Source organism: Pelodiscus sinensis, chromosome 24 (assembly GCF_052426305.1).
Source record: "Pelodiscus sinensis isolate ZL-2025 chromosome 24, ASM5242630v1, whole genome shotgun sequence".
NCBI classification, from domain to species: domain Eukaryota; kingdom Metazoa; phylum Chordata; order Testudines; family Trionychidae; genus Pelodiscus; species Pelodiscus sinensis.
In genome coordinates, this window is record NC_143075.1 from 2,166,906 (window position 1) to 2,178,114 (window position 11,209).

The 11,209-nt window shown below is 64.5% G+C and overlaps 1 protein-coding gene across 1 annotated transcript; it reads left to right on the plus strand.

The window, feature by feature from the left end:
* The first annotated feature begins 3,186 nt into the window (after window positions 1-3,186).
* HES2 (hes family bHLH transcription factor 2) lies at window positions 3,187-5,606 on the plus strand. Its single transcript, XM_075906334.2, has 4 exons — window positions 3,187-3,740; window positions 3,880-3,975; window positions 4,406-4,499; window positions 5,052-5,606. Exons 1-4 carry the CDS (start codon window positions 3,645-3,647, stop codon window positions 5,330-5,332), a joined length of 567 nt encoding a protein of 188 aa, XP_075762449.2. The 5' UTR covers window positions 3,187-3,644; the 3' UTR covers window positions 5,333-5,606.
* Window positions 5,607-11,209: the final 5,603 nt, after the last annotated feature.

Consider the following 11,209-nt stretch of genomic DNA (forward strand, 5'->3'; position numbering starts at 1 on the left):
CGGGCGTAGGCCATCTGCCCGCTGGTCCCCTTGGTGCAGACTCACCAGTCTAGTGCTGCAGCGCCCCACGATTCCCAGGAACCGCTTCGCTCTGTCTCCAGCATGCCTGGCTCCAGGGCTCTTGCTTCTACTGCGCCTTGTCGCTTGCCGCTGGGAGCTTCATCCACGGGGTGCAGTGCATCCCACTTCTGACACCAGTGTGACGGCACGTTGGGGGTTCCCCGTCTCCTGCACCCCGAAATGGCACAAACAGACTGTACCAGCCAGTGGAATTGAGGGTGGTTTATTGCTCCTCCAGCACAGCGCAGCACAGATGTAATCTGGTTACAGGAACTGGGCTAGGATGCCTCAGGCCCCCTTGAGATGGGGGAGACTGGGCCCCTAAAACTCCAGCTCCTCTCCCTAGGCTGTCTCGTCCATCCTCCCAGACAGCCACCAACCAACTAACCAACCCACTTCCAGCCCTGCCCCCCAGCCAGGGCCGCATTCACCTTCCTTTGTTCCTCTCCATGGGGGGTGTCTGGCCACTGGTTCAACAAGTTTGTCCTTATCTCTGCCTAGCGAGGTTTTCCCTGCTGGGTCTTGCTCCAGACAGCAGGGGTCACCACATCCCAGCAAGTACCCCCACTACGTCACAGGGCTACTCACACACACCCAGCCAAGAGAGGCCGGGCACCGCGGACCCCTCCTGCGGGCGCGGAGCTGCGGCCCAGCGGGCTCCCTTGCCAGCCAAGGGCTGCGGTTCCCCTGCACAGGCGGGGGAGGAACCGGGGCTGGTGAGATGGGATTTCCCTGGGCTTTCCATAAGAGCCTTTGAAAGGTCCAAGAGCCCCAGTGGCGCCCAGGGCCAGCAGGAAGTCCGGCCGGCTCCCGGCTCCACAAGGGCGCTGCCGCTCTGACATGCGGGGGGGGGGGACGCCCCAGCTGACCCTGGGCTCCCTGCAGTGCCCCTCCCCCACTTGAGAGACCAGTCCGCTAGCCTGTCACTGTCCAAAGAGCATAGCGGACTAGCCCCCCCAGCCCTAGTGGGCCCCGGGTCGGGACACAGACTCCGGGCAATGGCCGGGGCCCAGGCTAGCGGGAGCGGGAGAACTGGCAGGAATCGGTGCCGGACGGCGGGGAGTCCCGGGCAGGAAGGGGCGCAGGGAAACCCGCTGGTCGCCAGCGGGGCGCGCTGCGGGCGTAGCAGGAACACACCGGGCCCTGGGCTGTGGGATGCGGGGCGGGCGGGGGCTCCGAGGCCTCTCCGGGCGGGCCAGCAGCCGGTTGCGCCTGGAGCGACGCACAAGGGCGGCTTGGGAAGCGGCTTCCCCCGCAGCCCGCTACCGGCGGCGCCCCGCAAGGCCCTTGGCAGAGCCCTCCACAGCCCCTCCCCGAGGCGGCCCCGTCCGGAGCCGGGCGCTGAGCTCAGCACCCTGGACAGCAGCGCGGGCAGCGGCAGCCGGGCCGGGATCGGCGCAAACTCTCCGCGGGGCGCCCCAGCGCCTCTGTGCGCCCCGCCCCCTCCCCGCAGCCCCGGGAGCCGGGAGAGGCCGCGTCCCGAGAGCCCAGGCGGGGAGCGCCCGCCCACAGGTGGCAGCTCCGGCCCGCGGGGCCCCGGGACAGCACGGCCCGGCACCGACCTGCCAGCCCGAGCGGGGCGGGGGCTCCCCAGACCAGCGCTGCGCCGCCGCCGAGTTACCCCGAGGTCCGACTGCGGGGAGCGCGCAGGGGCCCCGGGATAGCGGCTTGTGTCGGCCTGGGACGCTGCCAGCCTCGCTTCGGAGCGGCGGGTGGGTGTGTCCGTCAGTCCGCGTGTCTGTCTGTCTGGGTCTGTGTCTTACGCTCTTGTGTGTGTGACTCTGTGGGTGGGCGTGTCAGTTTGTATGTGTCTGTGTCGGGTGTGTGTTTGTGTGAGGGAGTGTGTTTCTGTCAGTCTGCGCGTGCCTGTGTGTGTCTGTGTGTAGGGGTGTCAGTTTGTGGCGGGGGGTGTATCTCTGTGTCTGTGTGTAGGGGTGTCAGTTTGTGGCTGGGGTGTGTATCTCTGTGTCTGTGTGTAGGGGTGTCAGTTTGTGTGGGGATGTATCTCTGTGTCTGTGTGTAGGGGTGTCAGTTTGTGTGGGGGTGTATCTCTGTGTCTGTGTGTAGGGGTGTCAGTTTGTGGCTGGGGTGTGTATCTCTGTGTCTGTGTGTAGGGGTGTCAGTTTGTGTGGGGATGTATCTCTGTGTCTGTGTGTAGGGGTGTCAGTTTGTGGCTGGGGTGTGTATCTCTGTGTCTGTGTGTAGGGGTGTCAGTTTGTGTGGGGATGTATCTCTGTGTCTGTGTGTAGGGGTGTCAGTTTGTGTGGGGGTGTATCTCTGTGTCTGTGTGTAGGGGTGTCAGTTTGTGTGGGGGTGTATCTCTGTGTCTGTGTGTAGGGGTGTCAGTTTGTGGCGGGGGGTGTATCTCTGTGTCTGTGTGTAGGGGTGTCAGTTTGTGGCTGGGGGGTGTACCTCTGTGTCTGTGTGTAGGGGTGTCAGTTTGTGTGGGGGTGTATCTCTGTGTCTGTGTGTAGGGGTGTCAGTTTGTGGCGGGGGGTGTATCTCTGTGTCTGTGTGTAGGGGTGTCAGTTTGTGGCGGGGGGTGTAGCTCTGTGTCTGTGTGTAGGGGTGTCAGTTTGTGTGGGGGTGTATCTCTGTGTCTGTGTGTAGGGGTGTCAGTTTGTGGCGGGGGTGTATCTCTGTGTCTGTGTGTCGGGGTTTCAGTTTGTGTGGGGGTGTATCTCTGTGTCTGTGTGTAGGGGTGTCAGTTTGTGGCTAGGGGGCGTATCTCTGTGTCTGTGTGTAGGGGTGTCAGTTTGTGTGGGGGTGTATCTCTGTGTCTGTGTGTAGGGGTGTCAGTTTGTGGCGGGGGGTGTATCTCTGTGTCTGTGTGTCGGGGTTTCAGTTTGTGTGGGGGTGTATCTCTGTGTCTGTGTGTAGGGGTGTCAGTTTGTGTGGGGGTGTATCTCTGTGTCTGTGTGTAGGGGTGTCAGTTTGTGTGGGGGTGTATCTCTGTGTCTGTGTGTAGGGGTGTCAGTTTGTGGCTAGGGGTGTATCTCTGTGTCTGTGTGTAGGGGTGTCAGTTTGTGGCGGGGGGTGTATCTCTGTGTCTGTGTGTAGGGGTGTCAGTTTGTGGCGGGGGGTGTATCTCTGTGTCTGTGTGTAGGGGTGTCAGTTTGTGGCGGGGTGTATCTGTGCGGGTGTCTGTGTGGGTGCGTATTTCTGTCAGTCTCTGTGTTTCTGCGTGTGGAGGGCCGAGGCTTTCCCGGCCGTGCCCGGGACTCTGTACCGCTGGCGCTGCAGCGGGCCGGGGAGCCGAGCCGTGGCTGCGGGTTCCGGGCGCCCCGTGCGCCCCCGCCAGGCAGACCCAGCAGGGCCGGCTGGGGAGCCAGGGGCGCACCGCGGCAGCCAGGGCCCGATCCCAGCGCCCCGGCCCAGGGCGCAGCAGATGGGGCTGTTCATTGGCGGGGCCGCTTTGAGGAGCCCGCCCTGCCCCGGGCGTCCCTCTTCAGCCGCGGCACAAAGGCGAGAGGCGGGCCCCAGCGGAGGCGGCTCCATAAAAAGCTCCGGCCCCGGCTGGGAGCGCGATTCCACCTCCAGCCGCTCTGCCCGGACAGAGCTCCCAGCCCGCCTGCCTTGGCCCCATGGCTCCGCGCAGCGCAGTGCCCGTAGCGGCGCGTCTCCACAGCTCCAGGCTGGGCGCGCACAGGAGCAGCGGGGAGGCCGCCGAGCTGCGGAAGGTGAGCGATTCGCGCTCAAGCACTGGGGCCCCTCGAGTCCGCCCCCCACTTCCCGGGACCCGCAGCCCCGGGGCCTGACCCGCGCGGCTGCCTTGTGCCCCCGCTGCCGCGGGACTGACCCGTGCGCTTGTGCCCGCAGACCCTCAAGCCGCTGATGGAGAAGCGCAGACGAGCCCGCATCAACGAGAGCCTGAGCCAGCTGAAAACCCTCATCCTGCAGCTCATCGGCAAAGACGTGAGTACCGGCCGAACCCGCGCAGCGCCCCCGGGACGCCCCCCCGCGCAGCACGCTCTGTCCTGCGCCCCGGGCCGCCCCCCCCGCGCAGCGCGCTCTGTCCTGCGCCCCCGGGCCGCCCCCCGCGCAGGGCACTCTGTCCTGCGCCCCCGGGCCGCCCCCGCGCAGCGCGCTCTGTCCTGCGCCCCCGGGCCGCCCCCTGCGCAGCGCGCTCTGTCCTGCGCCCCCGGGCCGCCCCCCCCGCGCAGCGCGCTCTGTCCTGCGCCCCCGGGCCGCCCTTGCGCTCTCTCTCCTGCGCCCCCGGGCCGCCCCCGCGCAGCGCGCTCTGTCCTGCGCCCCCGGGCCGGCCTTGCGCTCTCTCTCCTGCGCTCCCCGGGCCCAGTGGCGCAGCGTCTGCTCTCCCCAGGCTAACCTGCCCCTCCCCCCGCAGAGCTCGCGTTGCTCCAAGCTGGAGAAGGCGGATATTCTGGAGATGACCGTGCAGTTCCTCAAGGAGACCCCCGGCCCCTGCCCCTCAGCCCCAGGTGAGTGCAGCCCTCTCGGCTCAGACACTGCTCGGACCGGCCGCCCCTCCTCAAATCGCTCTGCCGGGGAGCCCCTCCCCCCGCCCGCCCCAGGGCAGAACAGTCAGTGTCTCCCCCCATGGTCCACCTGAGCTTGTGGGGGCTGGTGCCCCTGGGAGCTGCTGGCTGGGCTGCTGGGCCTGCTCCTCCGGCATGGCCAGGGCTTCCACACGCCCCCCCTCCCCCGCCTTTGCCACTGCCCGCGCCGCGCCACCCTGCCAGCGCCTAGGAGCCCAGCAGCCGGCCGGGGAATTCCATGGGGCCGGGGCTCCTAGCCACTGGGCCTGTGGCTGCTCTGGTGGCAGAGAGGAGGGGCTCATCACGTTGGCTGGTCCTCTGGGCAATTGTCCCCTTTGCCACCCCCATTGGTGGGCCTGGCCCAGCCTCCTTGTGCTCCTCTTGCACCCTGGGGGCCTCCCCACGAGCTCCCCTCCGAGCCACTGGGACTGGGCGGTTCCTGCCCAGGCAGCCCTGGCTCCACACCCTAGCGCTGACTCACTCTCTCCCCTGCAGACCCCGCCGAGAGCTACCGGGAAGGATACCGCGCCTGCCTGTCCCGCCTCCCCAGCCTGCTGGCCACGTCCCACCTCCTGGGCCAAGACGCCTGCAGCCGCCTGCTGGAGCACCTGCAAAGGGCTAGCACTGAGCCCTGCAGCCGCCAGCCCTGCCGCAGCCCCATGGACTCGTGCCCAGCCTGGCGGAGGGCAGTGCCAGCCAGCCCGGCCACGGGGTGGCGGGAGGCCTCCCCCTCTCCCCCTCAAGCTGCAAACCTGGGCATCTGGAGGCCCTGGTAGGGCAGTGGACTCTGCACCCCTCACTGTACATAGCGTGTACATAGGAGCGCCCGGCTATTTATTTGTACCTGGATCGCCCTGTTCCTCCCCGTGGACATGTCGTGGACAGACCCTGCGTGGGCCGGCAACGGGGAAGTGGAGCCAACTCAAAGGGCTGTCCTCTCGGCCCCCTGCCTGTGTGGCCAGCAGCTGCCTGGCCCTGGCTGCGAGTCGCACGGGTTTAACAGGCAGGAGACTCTTTTTACTTTCTACAAATAAAATGCTCTGTCCAGAAGCCTGGTGAGTGTGGGGCGTGGGCGTGAGCTAGCCCTGCGGCACCCTGGGGAGCTCTGACCCCGGGCAGGGGCAGCCCCAGGCTAGCTCCTCCCCTGCCCTGGGCCCCTGTGGGGGGTTGGGTGTCCAGGGGTGCACCGCATGGAGACTGCCCTGCAGCAGAAGGGGAGCAGGCTGGAGGGGGCATGGGGAGTGTGTAGCTGCTGGCAAGTCCCCTGCTGTGAGGGGGGCCAGTCCCTGGCACTCAGCCGAGCACCCGAGGCTTAGGCATGTGACCCATGACTTTCCGGGTGGGGCATGACAGAGCTGCCCTCCTCCACTGCCACTCCCCCCCAGGATGCTGTGCGGTACCCCCTCAGGATACTAGTCTGGCCTGGTGCCTGCCAGGGGTGGAGCCTCATGGCCGGTTGAGCGTGGCTAGTTCGCGACCACAGTAGCCATTCGAGCAGGCACCTGGGCATGGGGTACGAGCGTCAGACTCAGCACTTTCCATCTTCAGAGCAGGGTGCGGAGTCTGGGCTGCTGGCCGGGGCCCTGAGCTCCTCCCCCTGCACATGGGGCCAGAACCGGCCCCTGGACGTTCCCCGCTGAGGAGGGGAATACGGAACTGGGGTGCTGCCGGGGAGCGAGCCTGCTGGGAATCCCCTTCTGAGCCAGGGCTAGCTGTGCCCCAGGGCTTGTACGGGGGAAGTCAGGTGCTCGGGGTCTCGTCTTGTTTTGCCCCTGGCTCCGTGTGGGATGATCCTCAAAACCCTGAAACCTGTTGGTCCCAACTTGGCCCTGGGATGGGAGGGGGGCTCCCCCCAGCTGACAACCAGCCCCCCCTTGAGGTGCTTCATTTGAGGCATGCAAGTCAGAAAAGGTTGGCATCAATCTGACTCAGTTTCCCCAGCTGTAAACTGTGGCTGATAATACTCGCCTGTAAGTGCGTTAGAGGCAGGCCTGCCTCCCCTCCTTCCCCCGCACCTGGGAACAGTCAGTGCATGGACCATCAGCTCAGCTCCAAGGTTACCTGCAGACCCATTTCCCCCTGGATCTGAAATCCCAGGGTTTTTTCTTTTATCATCCCTACTGGCCTGGCGACGTCAGGTGGGACATGCCCCCCACCCGCTCACCCGGGCTCCGTGCTGGCTTCGGTTCCCTGTAGCCTGTGGGTTCACAAATGTGAGTTTGAGCCCTTCTGGGTGCCAGGAGCGTGGGAAGGCGCCAGAGGTGGCTGGCCCACGGACACCCGCGCTCTAAAGCTGAGAGCGCCTAGGGTGCCGGGGGACGGCTCGCGGGAGGCAGGGAGCTTTGGCAAATGCTCATTCGTTTTCATCAGGCGACCACGAAATGAGCAATGAGCCCAGGACGGGCGTGCTCCCCTGGAGGAGTGCGCTGAGCCGCTGCAAAGCCCCGGCCCTGCACTCCGGGCTCCAAAGCGCTCTCGGAAGGAGGCGGCGCCGTCGGCGGGCAGCACGGCCTCCGCCCCGCTTCAGTGAATTGCGCAGCACGCTGCAGCCGAGGCTCCCTGCCTGACGCAAGGCTTGGGCGGCCCCCGGCTGTTCAGCTCCTGGGGTCATGTCTGGTCCTGCCCCGCCTCTTGCAGGCTGGCAAACCAGAGCCCTTTGCAGGCCTTGAATTTGCCTCCCGAGGGGCCTTGCCGATTGGGGGAGGGCGGGACAGCGGTGTGAACCTGCTACACTTGCTAGGAGGGAGGCCTCCCTTCCCGCGGGGGACAGGCCCCAGCGTGCAAGCCCTTCCAGCCAGGCAGGCCTGGAGGTGGCCGACGCTTGCAGAGCTCAGTGGGAGAGGAGGCAGATTGGCACGATCCAGACTAACAACCTGCCGCAGCAGGCAGGGCCCCGGGCAGGGGCGGAGGGAACCTGAAAGTCACACCAGGCCCTCAAGTCTCTGGAGACCCAACCAAACCCTGCCCAGGCCTGAGAAGTTTTTCGGTTCGTGGAGCTGATCCAAATGCTTTGAGTTCCTACACGAGGGCACCGCACAGTCCTCACTCCTGGGGCCGGCTGGCCCTGTAGGCCGGGGGGAGGGCCATGGACCCACACAAAAATCAGTTGGGTGGGGGTAGTGGGGGCTGGAGTGCCGAGTGGGATCCCCAGTGCTGGAGGGAGGAGCCCTGAGCCCCGGGGGCCGGATCCAGGCGAGCCAGAGACCACATCTGGCCCCCGGGCCTTAGGTTCCCCACCCCGCCGTAAGGTGAGTGCTTGGGCAGGTCACCCAGGAGAGATTCCAATGCCACCAAGCTGATTAGCAGAGCTCCCACAGCTGGCAGCTTATGTTATTACTGGTGGTGCACATCCTCACATGCCTTGGTGCATGTAACAACCTTTATTCTGCACAGAAATGAAAAAAAATAGAAGGAACATTGCCTGGCTCTGCACATGGTGCAAGGGACCTGAGCTGCAAACCCCACAACCCATGGGGCCATTTCCTCTCTGTCCAGTGAAAGTCCCGGCCCCTCCTCCTCTCCCACGCGGGGGGAATGACTCCCCAACCGTGCAGCAGCTGAGAGCTGCTCCTGGGCCAGCATTCTCCTGCAGCAGCGTGGAACTGAGACGGGCCCCCCTGCACACCCAGGCCCGAGTCCTGCTGCCGATGCCCGGGGCTCTCTGCTCACCTGTACACAGCCCACCCCCACCCCCAAAGGCAGGTGGACGGCGCAGCGGTCATGCCGCCCCTGGGGCCGAGCAGCAGCAGCACCCCCAGGCTCTGTGCATGTGTCCCGGGGCAGTGAGTGGCAATTGCCTGCCCCGCCCAGCCCCCGTCACTCAGCCCAGGCCTGTGGGCAGGCGGCGGGACAGCTGCATGTCGTGCTGCTCGCGTTTCCCCTCCGCTAGCCCTAGAACTGAGCCCGTCCTCTCCCTCCACCTGCCCCCTCCACTTGCCCCCTGTCCCTCCACCTGCCCCCTCCATGCTGCACAACCAGCCCGGGGCTCAGTGTCTCCCTTAGCTCGTGCGGCTCACCCAGCTACCAGCGAAGGCTCCCCAGGCCAAGTGGGGCTGGAAAGGAGTCTCCGGGCCGGGGACAGCGCGGAGGGTCAGCAGCTGGCACTGGCCTGCCAGGCCTTGGAAGGGACAACCCCGGACTGGGGCTAGTGTAGCGAGCTGGGGAGGGCTGGAAGTGGGCTCAGTCAGGCGGGACGGTGCCACGGGAAAACCGGACTCTCTTCCCGCCGTGGCTCCTGGGCTCCGTGGCCACCTCTGACCATGCACCTGGGGTCTGACTCCTTTTCTCTGGTGCCTGGAGCGTCGGGCCCTGAGGCCGTGACCCCCGCCCCTCGCTGGGCCCGCCGGGCCTCGGCTCGCTGCAGGGGTAGCCAAGGAGCAGCCGGCTTGAGGGTGGTCGCGTCTGGCTGAGCTTTTCCAGGGACGGGTCACTCTGCTTGGCTGCCAGGCCAGCCGGGCATCGTGGGGAAGGTGAGAGCAGCCACCCTCTGTCAGACTGAACCTGGCTGGGACGAAATTACCCATCCTCAGAGCTCTCCCCCCAGACACGGCCCCTTGGCGGAGCCCGAGAAAGTCTCCAAGGCCCAGAGGCGAATCCCCACATGGGCATCTCTGCCTTTGCTCGCTAGACCCTCGGGACTCACACACCGACTGGAAACGCAGCGGTATCCTGCCGTCGGCCCCGCCCTGCAATTGCTCCAAACCGTCTGCCTGCCGGCCGACCTGCCCCGGTCTGGCACACAGGCGATGCCGAGCCTTTTGCACGGCATTTGCTCCCGGTCAGTAAATAACATGGGAGCGGTGATGGGGAGAAAGGTCCAGCGCAGATGGCAGCAGGGGAGATCTAACCCCAGCTCTGACACCGAGTTCCTCTCTGGTGTTTGGCTAGTCACTTAACAGCCTCAGGCACAGGAGACTGGCCCACCTCCCAGGGGTGCTATGCGGGAGAATGTTGGTAAAAGGCTTTGAAGCAAAACCCACGGCCCCTTGTCAGAGGACAGGGCCTGTCTGCCAGACCCGGATGGTTCTAAGGTGAGGTAGCACTTGGTGAAGCTTTGAATGGTCTTTCCCAGATGCGTATTGCTGTTGCTGTTCAGCAGGGAAAGCTTGTAGAGCCCCCAAGCCATCCTGCGGTGCCTCCGGAGCACCACTACCATCCTCCCGACAGCCTGTTAAGAACAGGGCACAGCCCCCAACACAGAGGTGAGTTCTGTACTTGCACGTCACCAACCAGTTATCAAGTGTAAACTCCTCAGCCTCCACACCAGCCAAGCACGGTGTCGCAGCACCCGCGGGTGCTCCTGCCTTGCCACCCACATCATCTCCCCTTTGATAGCAGGTTCCTTACCCCAAGTCTCACAGCAAACAGCCTGGTCACTCCCAGCCCACTGCACCCCAGATCTCGCACCAAAGACAAGGCTTTTCGAGACCAGCTCGTGTCTGGAATACTGCATGCAGGTGTGATCAGCTCCTCCCACAAAGGAGCTCCTGGCACTGGAAAAAGTTCAGAAAAGGCAGCAGAAATGGCGAGGTGTTTGGCAGGGCTACGGGATGAAGAGAGATGTGAAAGACGGGGACTTTTCAGCTTGAAAAAGAGGAAACTAAGGGCGGGGATCAGCTAGAGGGTTATAAAGTCATGACAGGTGTTGAGAAAGTAGATAAGGAAAACTTATTTACCTGTTCCCACAACACAGAGAACTTGCTCACCAGAGGAAATGACTAGGCTAGGCAGCAGGTTTAAAACAAACAAAAGGAAGGGTTTTTTTCCCTCAGAGCATAGTCAACCTGTGGAACTCCTTGCCAGAGGATGTGGTGAAGACTAGAACTTTAACAGGGCTCACAGAAAATAGCTTCATGGAGGTTGGGTCCATCGATGGCTGTCAGCCAGGCTGGACAGGGAGGGTGTCCCTACCTCTGTCTGTCAGAGGCTGGGAGTGGGCGACAGGGGAGGGATCACTTGACGATTCCTGTTCGGTTCGCTCCCTCTGGGGCACCTGCATTGGCCGCTGTCAGCCGACAGACACTGGGCTGGAGGGACCTTGGTCTGACCCGTCGGTTGGTGCTTATGCTCCTGTGTAGAGACAGCAATGAGTGACCAGGGTTTCTTATCTAGGGAAGGGCCACGAGCGAGTTTGTTACCAGGTGAAAGCAGGTCAACGCGTCCTCGCAGTCGTGTGTTTCCAAGCTACGGAGCAGCTTCTCTCATCAGCAAGTGCCACGTGGCCTTCAGGGCGAGCCCAGGCTGAGCATGGGGATCTCTGGCTTATGCCCAGTAACCCCTTGGCTCCCCCGCCCCACAGCCCGGGCCCAGGCAGCGCCAGACACTGCTCCTTCTTGTGATGGGCCCTTCCCCCTCCTGCTTTCAGCTGCCGGCTCAGCCGACGGGAGGCATTCTCTTGGGGGGGGGGGAGTGACCAATGAACTCTTTTCCTCGTCAGTTTTCCACTCTCGTCCACCTGGGCCTTTCCGCTCGGGCCGGGTGAAACCCTCGGGTGGAGCCCAGCATTTCGCACTCGGCACCGGCTCTCTCCTGGCTGAGCTCCCAGCGACGGCTCGACTGGGCCCTTGCTCCAAGGGGTGTGGCTGGAACGTGGGGGGTTGGCCAGGCGCCGCTCACAAGCACTCCCTAGAGTCTGACCATTCTCCTACCGCCTG

Coding starts and splice junctions, on each gene's coding strand:
- HES2 (XM_075906334.2), top strand. CDS start 3,645: ATGGCTCCGCGCAGCGCAGTGCCCGTAGCGGCGCGTCTCCACAGCTCC. Junction 3,741..3,879: donor AGGCCGCCGAGCTGCGGAAG/GTGAGCGATTCG, acceptor TTGTGCCCGCAG/ACCCTCAAGCCGCTGATGGA. Junction 4,500..5,051: donor CCCCTGCCCCTCAGCCCCAG/GTGAGTGCAGCC, acceptor TCTCCCCTGCAG/ACCCCGCCGAGAGCTACCGG.